Source organism: Hordeum vulgare, unplaced genomic scaffold (genome assembly GCF_904849725.1).
Source record: "Hordeum vulgare subsp. vulgare unplaced genomic scaffold, MorexV3_pseudomolecules_assembly, whole genome shotgun sequence".
In the NCBI taxonomy this organism is placed as follows: Eukaryota; Viridiplantae; Streptophyta; class Magnoliopsida; order Poales; family Poaceae; genus Hordeum; species Hordeum vulgare.
In genome coordinates, this window is record NW_025422527.1 from 3,343 (window position 1) to 18,944 (window position 15,602).

Genomic DNA, 15,602 nt, shown 5'->3' on the forward strand with positions numbered 1-15,602 from the left:
GTGAATATTCTGTTTTATAGTTCCACGATGCGGGTTATGTTTTGCCGCGACCCTCGCTAGTCGTAAAAAGCGATTTTTTGCAAACTGTAAACGCGCGATATAGGTCCGTAATATAAGGGTCTGCTAGCAAACGGTAAACATCCTTCTTCTCCTTTTTCTTATCTAAAAAATTGGTGACGTTCACCTATTCATCGCTTTTTTGTCAAACCCCCTTCCTACGTGCATAGCGATCGCAGGGTTTTTCAAGAAAACTGTCGACGGGACAGCCTTGCCCCTCTATCAAGACCGGATTATCTTTGTCTAGTTGGAACCATCCCTCGCATGAGCCTTCATATTGTATGGTGACGCTGCATGCAACAAGATCCTAACACGCATGGTTTTCTATCCTGGTCGACCTGTACAATACTGTATGGTACACGCACAAAACAAAAATGTAGCTTTGAAAAGGTACACTCACGATGCTCACAAACATAATTTATAAATACTCACATAAATTTCTATTGTTTTCATATTTCAATCAATGTCAAAGACATTTCGGACATGTCCAAATGTTTTAAATGTCAAAGCCATACTCTTTCGTAAATATTCACACAAAATTGTTGGGCAATTGCGGGTGGCTTCCATCGTAAAATTCCTAAAATATCTCATCAATCACAAACCATGTGTTCCACCGTGACCATCTACACCTGCAGGAGGCGTGCTTCGAGCTCCCTCTCGGTCCGCCTTCGAAAACCCAATGTATCACCAAAATCAAGGTAAAGTATTTTGGTAGATTTTTCCCGCTAAATAGGCCCTTAGGATTGTCGCAAATCAAGAATACCATTTAAAATGAAGGAAAACTTAGCCGCCTTTGTACGCCCCTAGTAGCCACCCAGCGCCAGCAGTGAGCCTGCACATTGCCAGAAATACATAGGAATCACCATGGATTTCCACCGGCCAACTGCAGAGATCCATGTGGACGCACGTTATAGGGCTGCTGCACTTGCACGTTGAGAGCGGCATGTCGCCGGTTAACCTACATCCCAGTTGTAACTCGATCGCCAGTATTGTTGCCAACTCTGTGTCAGAAAAATATGAGGGTGTTACGTGAAGAATAACACATGCATAGGAGGCATATACCATACTCAACACAAGAGCCCATGCAAGATCACATGCATAAGAGATAGTAAGAACGATACATGGAATTCGTTCAGGTAGCAACAGTTTAGTACCTTGCACCGCAGATGTGGGATCTAAAATTCTAGATGCTCCTGGTCTGGTATGACTCTGAAGTATATAGAACTTACAAGTATAGAATAATAGTACATTTTTTAAGGCAAACTCGCGAACTTGTTACTGCGTCAGTGTTTACAGGGGCGAACAGAAGATCTTCAACATGGCCTAACCAAGTATTACGACCAACTCCCAGAGTAAGTGAATGTTACAGCGTCATGTGTAACTGCTCCGTACTGCACCACACTGCCGGTTTAGCCCCCCCCCCCCCCCCCCCCCGAGTGTAACTCTTATTGTCAACTATGTGTGAGAAGAATATGAGGGTGTTACGTGCTGATGAATGACACAAGAGGCCTGCGTTATCGCATGCATAAGAATGATATTGTAGATGGTCCATAGGCATATAGTACCATAATTAACACAAGAGCCCTGCATTATCACATGCATCAGAATGATACGGTACATGGAATTCGTCCAGGTGTAGCAAAAGTTTAGTACATGTAGCTAGCATCGCAGATGTGGGATCTAAAATTCTATATGCTCCTGGTCCGGACTTTAATTGAATAACATTTGTGATAGTTACAGAACCTTATTGTTTCAAACTATGTGATGAGTACATATGAAACTTGGAAAATCACCGCAACAAATTCTTCATGTGCCTGTGTCTCCGACGGAAAATCTTCCCCATAACAAAACGAGCTGCCACAATCACCCCAACAAATTCTAGATTGAACCTTGATCCATCAAAAATCACATGAACTGAACCATGCATTTGTTCTAGGCTAATTAGCCCCCTAACACATATCCTGCAGAATAATTAACCTGTTCCTCACGGTAGCTAACACTTAGAGCACTAACAATCGCATGTGAAGACCACATTTGATCATCAATTTAAAATGTTTTCCCCGAAATGTCATATAACTTATTTAAAGAACTTTACCACATAAGTGATACGTTATTTACATAATGTTTGTGATGGTTATAGTAGAACACTTGCTCGCACACTTGAGAGGGCCACTGTGCGAGTTAATCAGAAAATATATGTAATAGAATGAAATAATACTTTTTTGTTAAGCAATGGAAAATCGTATTATTTAGATTTACAAGAAGTTTAAACAAACCTTTTTATTATCAACAGAATGAGACATGAGAAAGAACATTAAAAATAAATAAGTGTATTTGTTTGTGCCAAATGAATGGAACATTATGTAGAAAAAGTTAATTTTTTTAAACTATACGTGGATGCTGTTAAATATTTAATTTAATTAAAGGTGCAAAATTTATTTTCCCACGTTGTTACTTGTGATTCAAATAAGCAAACCCATATGTATATAAGAAATAGAAATTACCAACGCATATGTATTGTCTGCCTGTTTCTTCAACCGAAAATCTTCACCCTATAGCAAACTGATCGAGGAGGCGAAAAATTCTTGGTTTAACCTCGATGATCTCCATCGAAAATCACATGAAGCGAACCATGTAATTGTTCTGGGCTAATTACTTAGCCCCCTAACACATATGCCTAGCTCCTGATTGACGTTAGCTAACACTAAGCCTAAACGACACTAACTATAATTTATTCCTTGGTTCATGTGGGGATCAGCAGGTTGCCTGCACGGTGAGCACGCCGGAGTCACACCCGGACCCGGCGCGGAAGTCCTCCGTGTGCCGCACCGTGCACGACTCCTTGCCGACGCACGCTGCCGTGAACGCCGCCAGCGCCGCCTTGGACTCGCAGCCGCCCTGGTACGCGCCGCACTTGCCGCGCGTGACGCCGAGGCTGGCCACGTCCACGCTGGAGATGGTCCTGCCATGGCTGCACGCCAGCGCCACCTCGTCGCCGACCTCGGCGGCCTCCGCGCACGCCGCCCCGACAGCGACGGTGTGGAAGCTCACCCTCGTCGGGTCGCCGCCGGCCTCCTCGAACAGCACCATCGTGTTGGGCTCGCCGGCCTTGAGGAACGACCGTGGCACATGGTAGAACCTCTGGGACGGCTCGTTGCAGCCAGTGAGGCACTTCTGCCCGTCGCCATCCGCCATGAATGTGCCGCGGTAGTCGCACCGCCGGCAGCCGTCCATGTCCGCGGCGACGTATGACGGCCAGTAGCGGCCCAGGTTGTTGCCGTTGACCCACACCACGCCCTTGCCGAGCCCCAGCAGGTCCGCCACCACGGGCTCCTCACCGGTGGGGGCCTCAAAGGTCGCCTTGTACCAGGTGAAGGGGCGGTGCACCGGGATGGTGCCGCCTCTCCATTGGCTGCGGTCCTTGGCCTTGTCGAGGTGGGTCTCCCTGTACTCGCCGGCGAGGCCGGCCTTGTAGGACCAGGAGCTGTTGGAGAGGTCGTAGGCGGTGGTGTTGGTGACGGTGTCGACGAGCTTCACCGGCCCTCCCACGATGCCGGCGGGCATCATCTCGAACAGAGCACCATAGTTCTTGAGCCCGATGGTGGCGCTGAGGAGGGAGATGTAGTTCTTGCCAGAGTGGAGCTTCACCGGTGTCTCCATTTGGAAGACGAATCCGCCATTAGGAGCGTAGTGCCTCCCTGCATGCCAATTAATCAAATCAATTAACATTAGCTTGATCAAGTTCATTAATCCATCAGTGTGCAAACCACTCAGAGTATATTGGGACGCTCACCAACAAGCTTGCCATTGACGAAAGCGTAGAGCTCATGGCCAGTCGTGTTCACGTGCAACTTGTAGTTCGATTCCCCCTTGTGCTCCAAGCTGCACATTTTGATCATCACCAGAGATTAATTTATATTTCAATCTTATGCAACAGTGTAGTTCTGTATTAAGCATCAAGATGTTTGATTACCTTGTCCTGTACCATAGGTAGTCGCTCTGGTCGCCCGACGTCGCGATCTGCTCGAGCAGCTCGTTCTTCCTGAAGTTACCCTTCTCGTCCGTCATGAAAGGATGGAGGTTCTCGGGCATCCACGACCAAGCAAGGCCATCCGTCACGGTTTCCACCCCCGGCCTCTTCACCATCACCGACGTCTGTGTCTTGATCTTGGCGCTGTTGTACGCGACGGTCTTGCAGTCCGGCAGGATGCTCACGGACCATGCGGGCACGACATGGGTTGCGCCGTCGTCGAGGGTCACATTGACCTCCTTGTCGTCGAACTTGTTGCTGATGAAGCAGGCAGAGGAGTTGTCCAGCGTGTACTTGGTAACCTAGTGTAGATATTGATGAACCAAATGGATCAATTTTGTTGTGAACACCATTAAAAACAGTGCTAGGATTTTTGTATTGTATGTGAATGCATGTTAGTTACCATGACGTTGGTGTTGCCCATGGTGGTGTCCTTGTAGTCCCCATGGAGTAGGATCTTCTCCATGGACTTGAGGACATTGTGGAGGTCCTTGAGGTGCCCGTATTTTGGCTGCCTGATGTTACCTGAAAACAAAAACATAAAAGGATAATGAATATGATTTGCATATTGACACTAATTATTAATTTACAAGATGCAAATAAGCTTGGGACGAATATATGAATTGAAGGAACAACAAGAGATGGTTCACGTACCGTACTCATCGAGAGGGGCATCGTAGTCATAGCTGGTTGTGATGTATGGGCCACCCGACGTGCGGCCAAAGTTGGTGCCACCATGGTACTGATCACATATAAATTGACGATCAACATGTCAAATGATGTAAAATTCAGTTCATGCCAGCCTGCTAGAGGATGGAAATTAATGTAGAAGAGAAAAGTATAGATTAGTTATAAATCAATCACCATGTAGTAGTTCTGGAGCGATCCTCGCGTCTGGAAGAACATGGCAACAGAGAAGGCGATGTCTTCGGCGGACCGGTGGAAATCAGGCTTGTCCCAGGCTTTGAACCTAATTATATATCGTGGATAAAATGTAAGAGCAATCTGAACTTCATTCAACATATAGTAGAACGTGCTAACCAATTTCGCGCATATGCATGTAGGTTCCATAAGAAAAAAAGAAGGAAAATTAATATATAAAGGTTGATCCAGGTATATATATATGTAGGGTACCAGCCAGTCCAGTTCTCAGTCCAGATCTTGGGGATGTCGGTCCTCTTGGGGAACCAGTCGTGGCAGTAGAAGCCGTTGCAGGTGTTGATCTAGTAATTAAGAAGACTTAGCATTGAGTTTTTTTTGTTTTACACTTGGGAAGAAAGAAGAATAATAATTGGTAGAGACAAAAATAGGAAAGATGAAAATGTGCATGCGCTGACCACGTTGGGTGGGACGTCTTGGTCCTGCTGGCACATGATCCACGGCACGCCTACGTTCTGCTTGTTGGCCATGGCGGCGCACCAGTGGATGTACTCAGACGCCGACTCGTCGTTGTTGAGCTTGTCCATGACGTTCCCGTACTCGTTCTCGATCTATATATGTAAATTGTTCACATATATATATATGTTATATTCACTGATCCACTCTTTTGTCGACGACAAGTAGCTAGGAATGCAAGCTAGATAAGTTTCACATAATTAATATTAGTTAGTTACTACGTACCTGAGAGAGGATGATGGGGCCTCCCTGTCCGGCGAACATCTTGGCCTCCTTGAGCTTGTCGACGATGAGGGTCGTGAAGGTCTCCATCTCTTGCTGCAAGCATCAATAACTTGGTCGTATTTTGACCTCCAAGGAAAACCATTATATTGTTGGGAAGGATCTGCTAGCAGTGTGGGTACCTCGAAGGGGTTGTTGTGCATGCGGAACTGCATGCCGGAGATGTCGCGCAGCCATGCCGGCAGGCCGCCGTAGTTCCACTCGCCGCAGATGTAGGGGCCGATGCGGAGGATGGCGTACATGCCGGCGTCCTGGACCTCCTTGAAGAAGCGCACGATGTCGTAGCTGCCCTCGAAGTTGTACTGCCGGCGGCGAGGCTCGTGGCCGTTCCAGAAGACGTACGTCTCGATGGCGTCCAGCCCGCCCTCCTTGGCCTTCCTGATCAGATCCGGCCACATCTGCAGGCAAGCAACGATCGAGACTTACAATTCATTCATGGAAACTAAGACGAGACGATGGTGTATTCATCTGCTGCTCCGTGTGCAATGCATACCTCTGGCGTGCTCCTGGGGTAGTGGATGGAGCCGGAGATGAGGAGGCGGCGCTCGCCATCGATGACCATCGACCGGCCGTCGTACCCGACCTCAGTGCCGCTGGCGACGGCCGCGGCCGCCGCGAGGAGGAGGAGCGCAAGTGGTTGCCACGACACGCGCTCCATGGCGAGAAGCTGCTAGCTAGGGAGAAGAAAGGATGCACGCACGCACCGCCGGCCGTGTGTATTTATTGGGGAAAGAAAGATATATTGGCGTGGATTAGTAGGATAAGCAAAGAGCCACGCACGCACTCATGCGTGCAGCTAACAAACTGCGTTAGAGCCATGGATTAGTAGGATAAGCACGCGTGTGTATATGGAAGTGCATATTCACATGGACTCTTGTTTTAAATCAGATGGTCTATTCGTTTTATCTATTCTTTGATTAGGAAGGGAGAGAGTCGCGATGAGAGAGCACATGCATCTGTGAAAGTATGATTTGATCGAACTGTCTCTTTCATTGATGATCCATGAGGATTAAATACACAGGGAATTAACCGTCGCCACGAACGGATGCGTCCGCTCGTGGGGGTCGTGAAAAAACCGTCGCGTCGGTTGGCTAGCAACCCGCACGAAGCGGTTCTGTACAAGGGAGGATTATTCCCTAATTATTATAATTAGTTTAAAATAAATCCTAACACCCCCTAATCCTCGCTTGTCCTTGAGACCCATCATCTTTGAAATGTTCTCCTCCAAAACCCTGTGGAAAAAATTGAGAAGAAAACATACAATATGCCATGAAAAACTCCTTCTAAAACCCAGTGGGAAAATAAAGAGAAAATGACATATATCGTCCATGCTTGCATTGATATTGCCTCATTAAAAACCTTTCGTGAGAAACCATGTGGAAAAACTCCCTGTGGTAGAAATTCTGTAAGAAAGGTACAAGGACACGGAAGCTTCCTGTGGTAGGCCATTCAACCTAAAGCATTGTTTGAAATTGCATCAACATAGCCAAAAGTGAAAGTTGATTGAGAAATAATCCCAACCGAAGAGCTTCTTGCAAGCCTATGATCACTCCTAGCTTGCGTGCCCTACAAATACATCCACAAATGTGTTGATTAATTCATAATTCCTTTAATTTTGTATTGATAAGTTTCGAAAAAAATCAATTTCGTGAATTAGACTATGTACTCTGCCCATCGAAAGGCGTTGTCCAAGGCTTGGAGAGAGCCTCCAACGTATGGAGTCGGAGGGTTATCTCCAGTGGCAATCCACCATCCCACCGGGATCCTTACTGCATTGAGCCCGTTTACCGCCATGAAGCATGGAATCAACAAAGTTGAACTAAGCACATGCTCTATAAAACCCAGATTGAGGGAGTACTACCTATGTTACTCCCACTATGGGTAGTATCAAGGAGAGGTACTTCCTCCTTCTTGGTGTATAGGTCATCTTAGGTTGTGCATCGCGGCCAAGACGAAGAGAAAAAAAAGAAAAAAAAATGTTAATTTTTCTAATTAATACCATTGCATGCAATGAATTGATCGCTGCTGTTGTGGACACTGTGCCTTTTATAGGGACAAAATAATAGCAACAAAAGGAGAGGTAGACATGAAGAAAAAACTTATACCAACAAAGTTGATGGTCAAATTTATAGGGACTAGTCGGGTGTCCACCATCAGACGAGGGAGGAACACGGGACGAGGTAGACATGAAGAAAAAACTTATACCAACAAAGTTGAACGTCTTCTTAGTTTCGTAGTCCCTTCGTTTGGAATGGATGTATCTAGGTTTATTTTAGTTGTAGATACATTTATTTTTATTACTTTTACGACAAGTAATTCCAGACGAAGGGAGTATATTTGTATTGAACATGTTTATTAGGTTTTACATTTAGATTTATATATAATAGGTGAAGGAAGTTTAGGCTAGAATCGTTAAACGGGATATACAGAGAGCAATGAGCATGATCCACGTGACGTGAAGTGTATGTCGTTGGATTCGAAAAAATGAATGGACCAAATGGAAGGAGGGGATCGATCCATGAGAGCTCAACGCTGACCAATCAGAAGCATTCGTCGATGACGAAAACCTTCTATGGCTCGCGCGCTCTTGTTGGTCCGCGCCAGAAGGAAAATTCGTTTCGAACCGGCGCGTACAGGCCCGCCAAGACCACATGAAATTTTTCATGGTTTTGAACTATTGCAGCGGGCAGGCCCATCGGTGCCAATTAAAAATGATTTTTAAGATAACCAAACACCAACCAGTAGAGACGATAGGCCCTCCTTCCCGATTCCCAACCAACCCCGCCCCCAACCCCAACCCCAACCCCATCTCATCCCCATCCCCATCCCATCCCCATCCCCATCCAGCCGCCAATGACCACCTCCCTCTCCGACAACCGGCGAGCTCCCCACTCCCAGACTCGTCGGCGACCTTCCGGCCTCCGCCTTCTACGCCACCCTTCTCTCCCTACACCCCAGATCGAATCCAGCAGCTCAGGACGAAACCCTAGCTCGATGCCATGGCCACACCAGCAGCAGTCCCTCCCTCCCTAGCCCGCGGCCATGGCGACCTAGCAGGCAAGAGGAACCTGAACCCTATCACCGGCCATGGCGAGCGTGGAAGGCACCATGGGAGAGGAGGCATGTGCTGCTGCTCAAGACCCTAAACCAGAAAGGAAGTAATAAGCTGCTCCGACCCATCTCATCCTCTCAGATTTCCTCAGATTTGGTACAAGAAAATGATCCAGCTCATTAGAGTAGTATTTTTCTGCGACGTTGCCTATTTTGTTGTTGAACTGGCCCTATTATTCTGTCAAATGAGTCTTTTTGTTTTTCCTTCTTTGAAATGAAGCATATTGCTTTCGAGTGCTAGACATCACGGAGCTGTTCTATTCTTTTGAATGACTTGTAAGAAGGAGCCAACCATTTGCCAGCTCTATTATAGTTGTTCAAAACGAAAAAAAAACAGGTTCTTGCCTACCTGAAAGATCTTTACAAAAAAATGATTTGTTATTCGCATGATCTCATCTGGTTTGGCGCCTCCCTACAATCTCACTAGAGTACGACTACTATTTTTCTCTGAAGTTGCCTATTTTGTGTATAGTGCTAGACATTATGAGCTGCTCTATTCTATTTTGTGTACATCTAGTTTGCCTCTATCAGTATTCTTTTTAAGAAGGCCGCGCATGTCTCTCCAAAATCTTCAACTTTCGGTCTCGTAATATTTCTGTAGGCTCTTCCTCACCTCACCTTTTCTCTCTCCCTGATCGAGCACCTTCGCCATGGGAGAGGAAGGTTGTTTCATCCGCCTGCTGTACTGCTGCTCTAGGGGACATGCACCTGCTTGTTGTGCTGCTGCTCTGTACGCCATGGACATCCCTCCTCTGGTTCTCCTCGCTCGTCAAGGTAGTAAGCTGCTCTAACCCATCTTCCCCTCTCAAATTCGGTACAAGAAAATGATTTTTGTAACTGGACATCAAAAGCAGAACCAGTGTGTGTTGTTGGTCAAGCAAGAAGAAAGAAAAAAGGCATCCGTTGCCTGCAAAACAAATCTGTGTGTGTGCTGCTCTCCTCCTCCTCTGTTTTTGCTTGTGTCAATTTGCTCCAACAGCTTGCGCGCGTGTGTGCATCCATTGGGAGAGAGAGAGGCTCTTGCCAACACCTCTACAATCTCACCGGAGTTCTATTTTTCTGTGATGTTGCCTATTTTGTTGTTGAAATTGACCGTATCCCTGTGTCAAATGGATATTTTTTCCTCCATTGAAATGAAGCATATTGCTTTTGAGTGCTCACATTGACATTACTGTGGAATAAAATGTTCATTATATGCTCTTCTGTTGAATAACGTGTAAAACAGGTCCAGCCATTTGCCAAGTCTATTATATTTGTTCTAAAAGAAAAGAAAAAAAAAACAGGTTCTTGCCTATCTATAGTATATGTGTTTTCAAAAAAGCTGTATCTTTTTCTTCGAGAGAGATGCACTTCTGTATCAACATTCTTTTTAAAAAGTGACACATGTCTATCCAAAATTTTGAACTTCATGGCCTCGTATAATTTCTTGAGTTGGTGAAAGTAATTGCCGGATACTGAGAGTAACCACAACAGATAAATATGTCATCAAACCACCATGTTCTACCCCATTTTGGAGGAACAAGATTAAAGTCATACCAGCAGAATTAACTACATGAAAGGTCCATCCTTTTCAGGAAAAACCCACCGTGCAGCCCTACGAGCAAGTTCATGAGCAGAAGGATTGAGCTCAATCAATAAATTTGAATACTGGCTAGGCACACATCCACACGGAAACCAGTACTAGATCGAACAGTATTGACCATGGGTTCAGGTTGACAATGGTCATAAACCTCTCATCACTTTGGTATGTTGATTGACCTCTTTTTTGCACTGCATGTGCAGGTGCTAAACATTGGTACGTGTTGGTGGGGCTCGACAAGCTCACCCAGGGAGGGCACCCCCAAGCTGAACTCCATGGAGCCCCGCTCCAGCGTCTAGGACAGGTCTTTGTTACTGGATCCATTACTAGGACATGATTTCTTCTTTTCCTTCTCCATTTGAGATCAACATTCGTTATGTCCTTCTTGTGCAGCAGCAGCAGGATTCCATCGGTACACGAGATGACAAGGGGTTCATCGAGGTGTGTGGTGGTAGGCTCTTTCGTTGGACCCGCTGCCTGTTCGGCATCGGCTCCATAACAGTCATGGTTAGCTCCTCTCCTTCCCCTGCTCCCCTCTGGTTGCGCTCGGGTAGAACAAATACCTGCTTCATTTATATGATAGATGATAATATATGGAACATGTACGTATGGCTTCTTCAGTCTGAATTCGTGTATTTGACTCCTGCTTATATGTAAGAGCATCTATAGCAGACCTCGTATAAAGCCGATCCGCAAAAGTCGTTTGCAGTTCGCGGAAAAACCCTTTTGTGGACCGGCGTGTGCGGCAAAATATCCTTTTATGAGGGTCCATTTTACAGGGTCTGCTGGGCCGCCGCCCACGCTGGCCTGCGAAATCTATTATTTCCATTGCATTTTCAGGCATGAAAACACATTTAGTTGCTTCTTTATTTTCTTCAAAGGCATTGGATACATCATAATTCACCAAATTATTGCTAAAACAGCAAGACCAAAAAAAACAAGAACCACAATTAGACATTTTAGAAGATATCCAACTTCCATAACTGCTCCCACTAGTTGGATCAACATCTTCTCCATGCATTCATTGTTGATCCAGGGGTTCTTCATCTTGCATTCTTCATTCTTCGGCTTTGATTCTAAACAATTAGACGTTGATTCACCTCTAATATCTATTCTAATTGCACATGCAGCTGCATCGTTAGGTTCAATTATACTAAGGAGTGCACGAACATCTATTAAGTTTCTTTCTATCAATAGATCGATGTATTCTTCTTTCCAATACCAAAATTAGCATCTACCTTCCTACACAGATGAACACCTCAATAAGCTACCATAATTTAACCAAATAAGTTGACAAAGCAGAAGAGGAAGAAGGGCATACCCCGTCGTTTCTGCATTTGAAGAATACCCATCCGAGGTGCTGCCGTGTGTTGGATGTGAGCCGCAACACTGTTTCTAGGCAGTCATCGCACTCTATGAGTGGCATCGGCAAGCCGAGCCCAAGCGATGGCCGGAAGAGTCCTTGCCGGCAAACCGACGCCAGCAACTAGAGGATGGAACCAGTACCTGCATGCGGCGCTCGCGCTTTGCCGAGGCTGTGCGGGGTGCTCCCGACCAATCCATGGCTTTGGTGCAGCCAACGGTGGCTGGAAAAGCCAATCTGGTGGTCGCGACAAAACAACCACCGATTTGTAGCTTTCCGGTAAGCCGAGGCACGAGGGCGTGGTGGATGCCGATCTTGGGACTGCGGCGGCCCACCGTCATGATCCGGACGGCTGGTACGGCCGGAATCGAAGGCGGCACCCGGCGGCGGTAGGTGGGGGAAAAGCGCGGGTGAAATGTCCCACCAACTAACCGCTTAGATATATACAGGGCACCGACGGGGTGGGCGGAAGAACCTGCATTTTCGCGGGTTAGGGTGGGCATTTTGTCGCGCCCCGCAAAAAAAAATTACGGGCCGGACGCGGTAGTGGGGTCTGGTCTAGCAGCATTTTCCGCCTTGACCTGTATTTTGGCGGTTATTTTGCGGGTTCGGCCCTTTTAGGGGGTCTGCTAGAGATACTCTAATAGTACTATGGTGACCATAGGTTGCCATGAGCCCATGACATGGTCATCTATCAAGACCTAAAATATTTGAGAGGTCAACCTGGAAGACTGAATTTGTGCATGTAGCAGCACTCTCCAGTCTCGCGAGCATCAAGTTAATTTTGCAAGTACGATTCCTCGTGCAATTCTGGCTAGACTTGGATCACCTGAAACGAAAAATTACTTGAAGAAATAAATAACGGTCTGCATACATCCGAGTAATCAACTAGTTAATTGTTTGTCGGGTCAACATGTGAGAAATAATTCCAAGGCATGTGGAGGACTTTGTTTCCATTTTTCAGTTAGCCGCATGGTTGATCTGGTTCATTTGCAGTAGTACACATACAAGTTGTCAAAACTAGCGCCTTTCCTGCTCCACTGCCAGTGATAGCAGCAGTAGTCTCACTTTAGATTGTTGGACGTGTGACACTAGCTGTACCCATGCTTGTGACGTTCAATACTTTAAATTTCAGTATCGGCCATTTCCTATTTTCGGATTGTTATCATAATACTTTGACATGGAAATAATGTTTTTTTTTTCAATTTACAGAACCAACTAGCCTGTCCTTCCATTTGTGGTATTGATGGCCATGGACCACGGTTCTAGTAGTCGGCAAAGCACGTATCTACTAACTGCTCCTATCCAGGATGCGTGCAAAAGGTGTCACATCATCGCGTTCCTATTCTCATCCCCCCGGCAAAACATCATTGTACACAATGTTGATGCAACAATTGCAACTTGCAAGCTCTATACTAGTTTCAATGGAACCTGGGACTAGCATAGGCCCTGGGACTAGCCGGGGTCCAAACATATATTTTATATTCAAATACAGTTGGAGTGAATCATCATGTCTGTGTTGCTGGGTTAGTGTAGAATATAGCCCATTCTTTCTAAATTAGAGACTTGGTGGCTGGAGTAGGCACTATGTAAACTGGGCATCCTATCATTATTCGGATTCAGGAAAAACAGTATAGCTCAACATGTGAATATATGTCCAGTTCTTTTTGGTTTTCATGTAAATGGTGATAATTTGGAATATATCAAACCATAGCCTGTCCTTACACGATTACACACTTCCCATGTCCATTAGCCTGCTCATGTTTGTTACTACTTCCTAATATATATACATGTTGGTCTTTGTCAGTGTCATGAATTAAATTGTTACATTGTCAAGGTTCCCCTGGAGGTTGGGGCACACCGTGGATGGCTTAAACCCGCCCTTCTTCAGTTACATTCTAGATTGTGGTGCTGATCTCAGTCAGGAAAAGGAAGAGAACATTATTGTTCTTCATCTGTCCGTGAAGAAAGGTACTAGCAACTGCTACTACAACCTAGTACAAGAACTTCCTTTTATCACACTTGCTGCTGCTTTTTACTAGAATTGTCACATATGAGTTGCCATTTGTTATTTTCGTTTTGTTTTGGGGGCCTGCTATATTATAAATACCAAGTTATACCTGAGTTTTTGTCAAAGTATTACTTGAAAGTACAAATGAATTTTGAATGAGTGGAAAACTTAGTAGTAGGCTCATTTTATTAGTTTTCTTCAGTACGATCATGCCTTGTTTTCGTATCATTTTGTTTATGTTGGCAGAATTATTGCACATAATTATAGTTCACATATGATGTTGCATTCGGAAATCGATTTGAACTCATTGAGATGCTCAAGGAGTCACAAACACTCGTCTTGCAATGCAAGCACTTGTGCTGATGACCATCCATCCTTGGTACATTTAATTACATGGCAATTTCTAGGATTCTGGGTTGCGCTGATGGTCTCTAATGCAAGCACTTGTGCTTCTCGTGGTGATTATGGTAAAATAATTAGTGGATTTAGCCCTCAATTTTAGTCCTATGAGTTTTTGTCTTTTGCCGGGTATTGTGTTGCATGCGCTGGAGTGTTTCCCTTGTCGACGTGCTGGGTAATGTGTGTGCTGGTTGCAGTTGGTCCTTGGTTGATCTCCATGCCAGTGGTTGGAATGTTTTGGCTGTGTGATATGTGTGATGGTTTACCAGGCTTTGTTATAAAGAAGCCCCTTATGGCATGTCCTCTAAAACACTATAACTCTGATTCGTCTACTAGTGATGACATGGTTGTTTGATTCCTAGGGTTGTTATCAAATTCTGGCATGTTCTGTCCTATGTACCCTAACAGTGCATTCCTGATATCAATCGTTCCTATGATCATGTACAGTTCATTTGGTCATTTTCACTGTTGCTTGATCATCTATTGTTGCTCGATTGTCTAAATCTTCTTGATTTGGAAAGCTAGACATGCTATTTCCTAACTGCTAGCTCCATAACAGAACATGTATTTCTTTTCACTCATTCATGACTCTCATTTTAATGGGTTTTGTCAATGAAACAATGCAAGATAGGAGTGGGATCACTGAATTGTTTTACATAGATTAGATGACCGGCCGATTGCTATTTTGTTGTGTGCATGTTTACTGGACACATACATTACACTTTTTTTAGCTTGCTCATTATAGACTGGACATTGGTCATGTGGAAGGACTAGCAGACGGATGGCTGCTTGCCCATCCTAGCAAACATGGTGAGCTTCCCCCCTCCTCCACATCTGCATAGCACGCACAGTTTGTATGTTTTGGTTTTCTCGCGTGATTTGAGAACAAAGGCGCAAGCATGGTTCAAAGTAGACTACTCTCCTCTGCTGGTATGGTCACTCGGTTCTGAACTTTAAATTGTATATAATCTTAAAGTGGAGTAATCCCCTGTATCAAATCTGACTTCACCATGATTTGAGTGGAATAATAAGAAGAATATGCATAGCTTCTTGTTGTTAGTTTGTTTGGCATAAAAATTAACATGCGGTGACAATTCTTTTGTTAGTTTTTTATCAAGGCGTGGGAAGTTGTGTCTCTTGATGCGACGACCATCACAGACAAACCGCCAAGTGCTATTGGCAAATGATAGAGGGTCAATTCCTCTGCTTCATGGCGAAGTATCCCAATAGAACACCGCTCACCTTGAGGTCTCTTCAAGGTCGTTGGGACGCTATCAAGCCGGTTTGTAGCCGTTGGGCTGCTTGCTTGGAATAAGACCGCAATGCACCACCAAGTGATACCGTTGAATTGAACTATGTGAGTTCTTTCTCACGT

The 15,602-nt window shown here is 45.2% G+C and overlaps 1 protein-coding gene and 1 long non-coding RNA gene across 3 annotated transcripts; one reads left to right on the forward strand and one right to left on the reverse strand.

The window, feature by feature from the left end:
* Positions 1-2,811: 2,811 nt before the first annotated feature.
* On the reverse strand, positions 2,812-6,422 carry LOC123419040 (beta-galactosidase 1-like). Its single transcript, XM_045107110.1, has 11 exons — positions 6,258-6,422; positions 5,887-6,162; positions 5,708-5,800; positions 5,425-5,577; positions 5,222-5,310; positions 4,952-5,057; positions 4,742-4,829; positions 4,491-4,612; positions 4,031-4,389; positions 3,851-3,939; positions 2,812-3,755 (listed from the first exon to the last, which is right to left on the reverse strand). The coding sequence occupies exons 1-11, from the start codon at positions 6,420-6,422 to the stop codon at positions 2,812-2,814; spliced, it is 2,484 nt and encodes an 827-aa protein (XP_044963045.1).
* Positions 6,423-9,266: 2,844 nt separating this feature from the next.
* Positions 9,267-15,261, forward strand: LOC123419038. 2 transcript variants are annotated; one of them, XR_006618159.1, is made up of 4 exons: positions 9,267-10,758; positions 10,848-10,961; positions 13,030-13,140; positions 13,655-15,261. It is a non-coding gene; the product is annotated as an uncharacterized LOC123419038 (long non-coding RNA). The 2 variants fall into 2 exon arrangements; XR_006618158.1 differs by having other exon boundaries at positions 9,267-10,961.
* Positions 15,262-15,602: the final 341 nt, after the last annotated feature.

Bases quoted from the DNA above. Each gene is read 5' to 3' on its own strand.
- LOC123419040 (XM_045107110.1), bottom strand. From the start codon at position 6,422: ATGGAGCGCGTGTCGTGGCAACCACTTGCGCTCCTCCTCCTCGCGGCG. The intron at 4,830-4,951 runs GTGATTGATTTA...ATATGTGATCAG, and splicing joins CGCTCCAGAACTACTACATG to TACCATGGTGGCACCAACTT. The intron at 4,390-4,490 runs GTAACTAACATG...TATCTACACTAG, and splicing joins TGGGCAACACCAACGTCATG to GTTACCAAGTACACGCTGGA.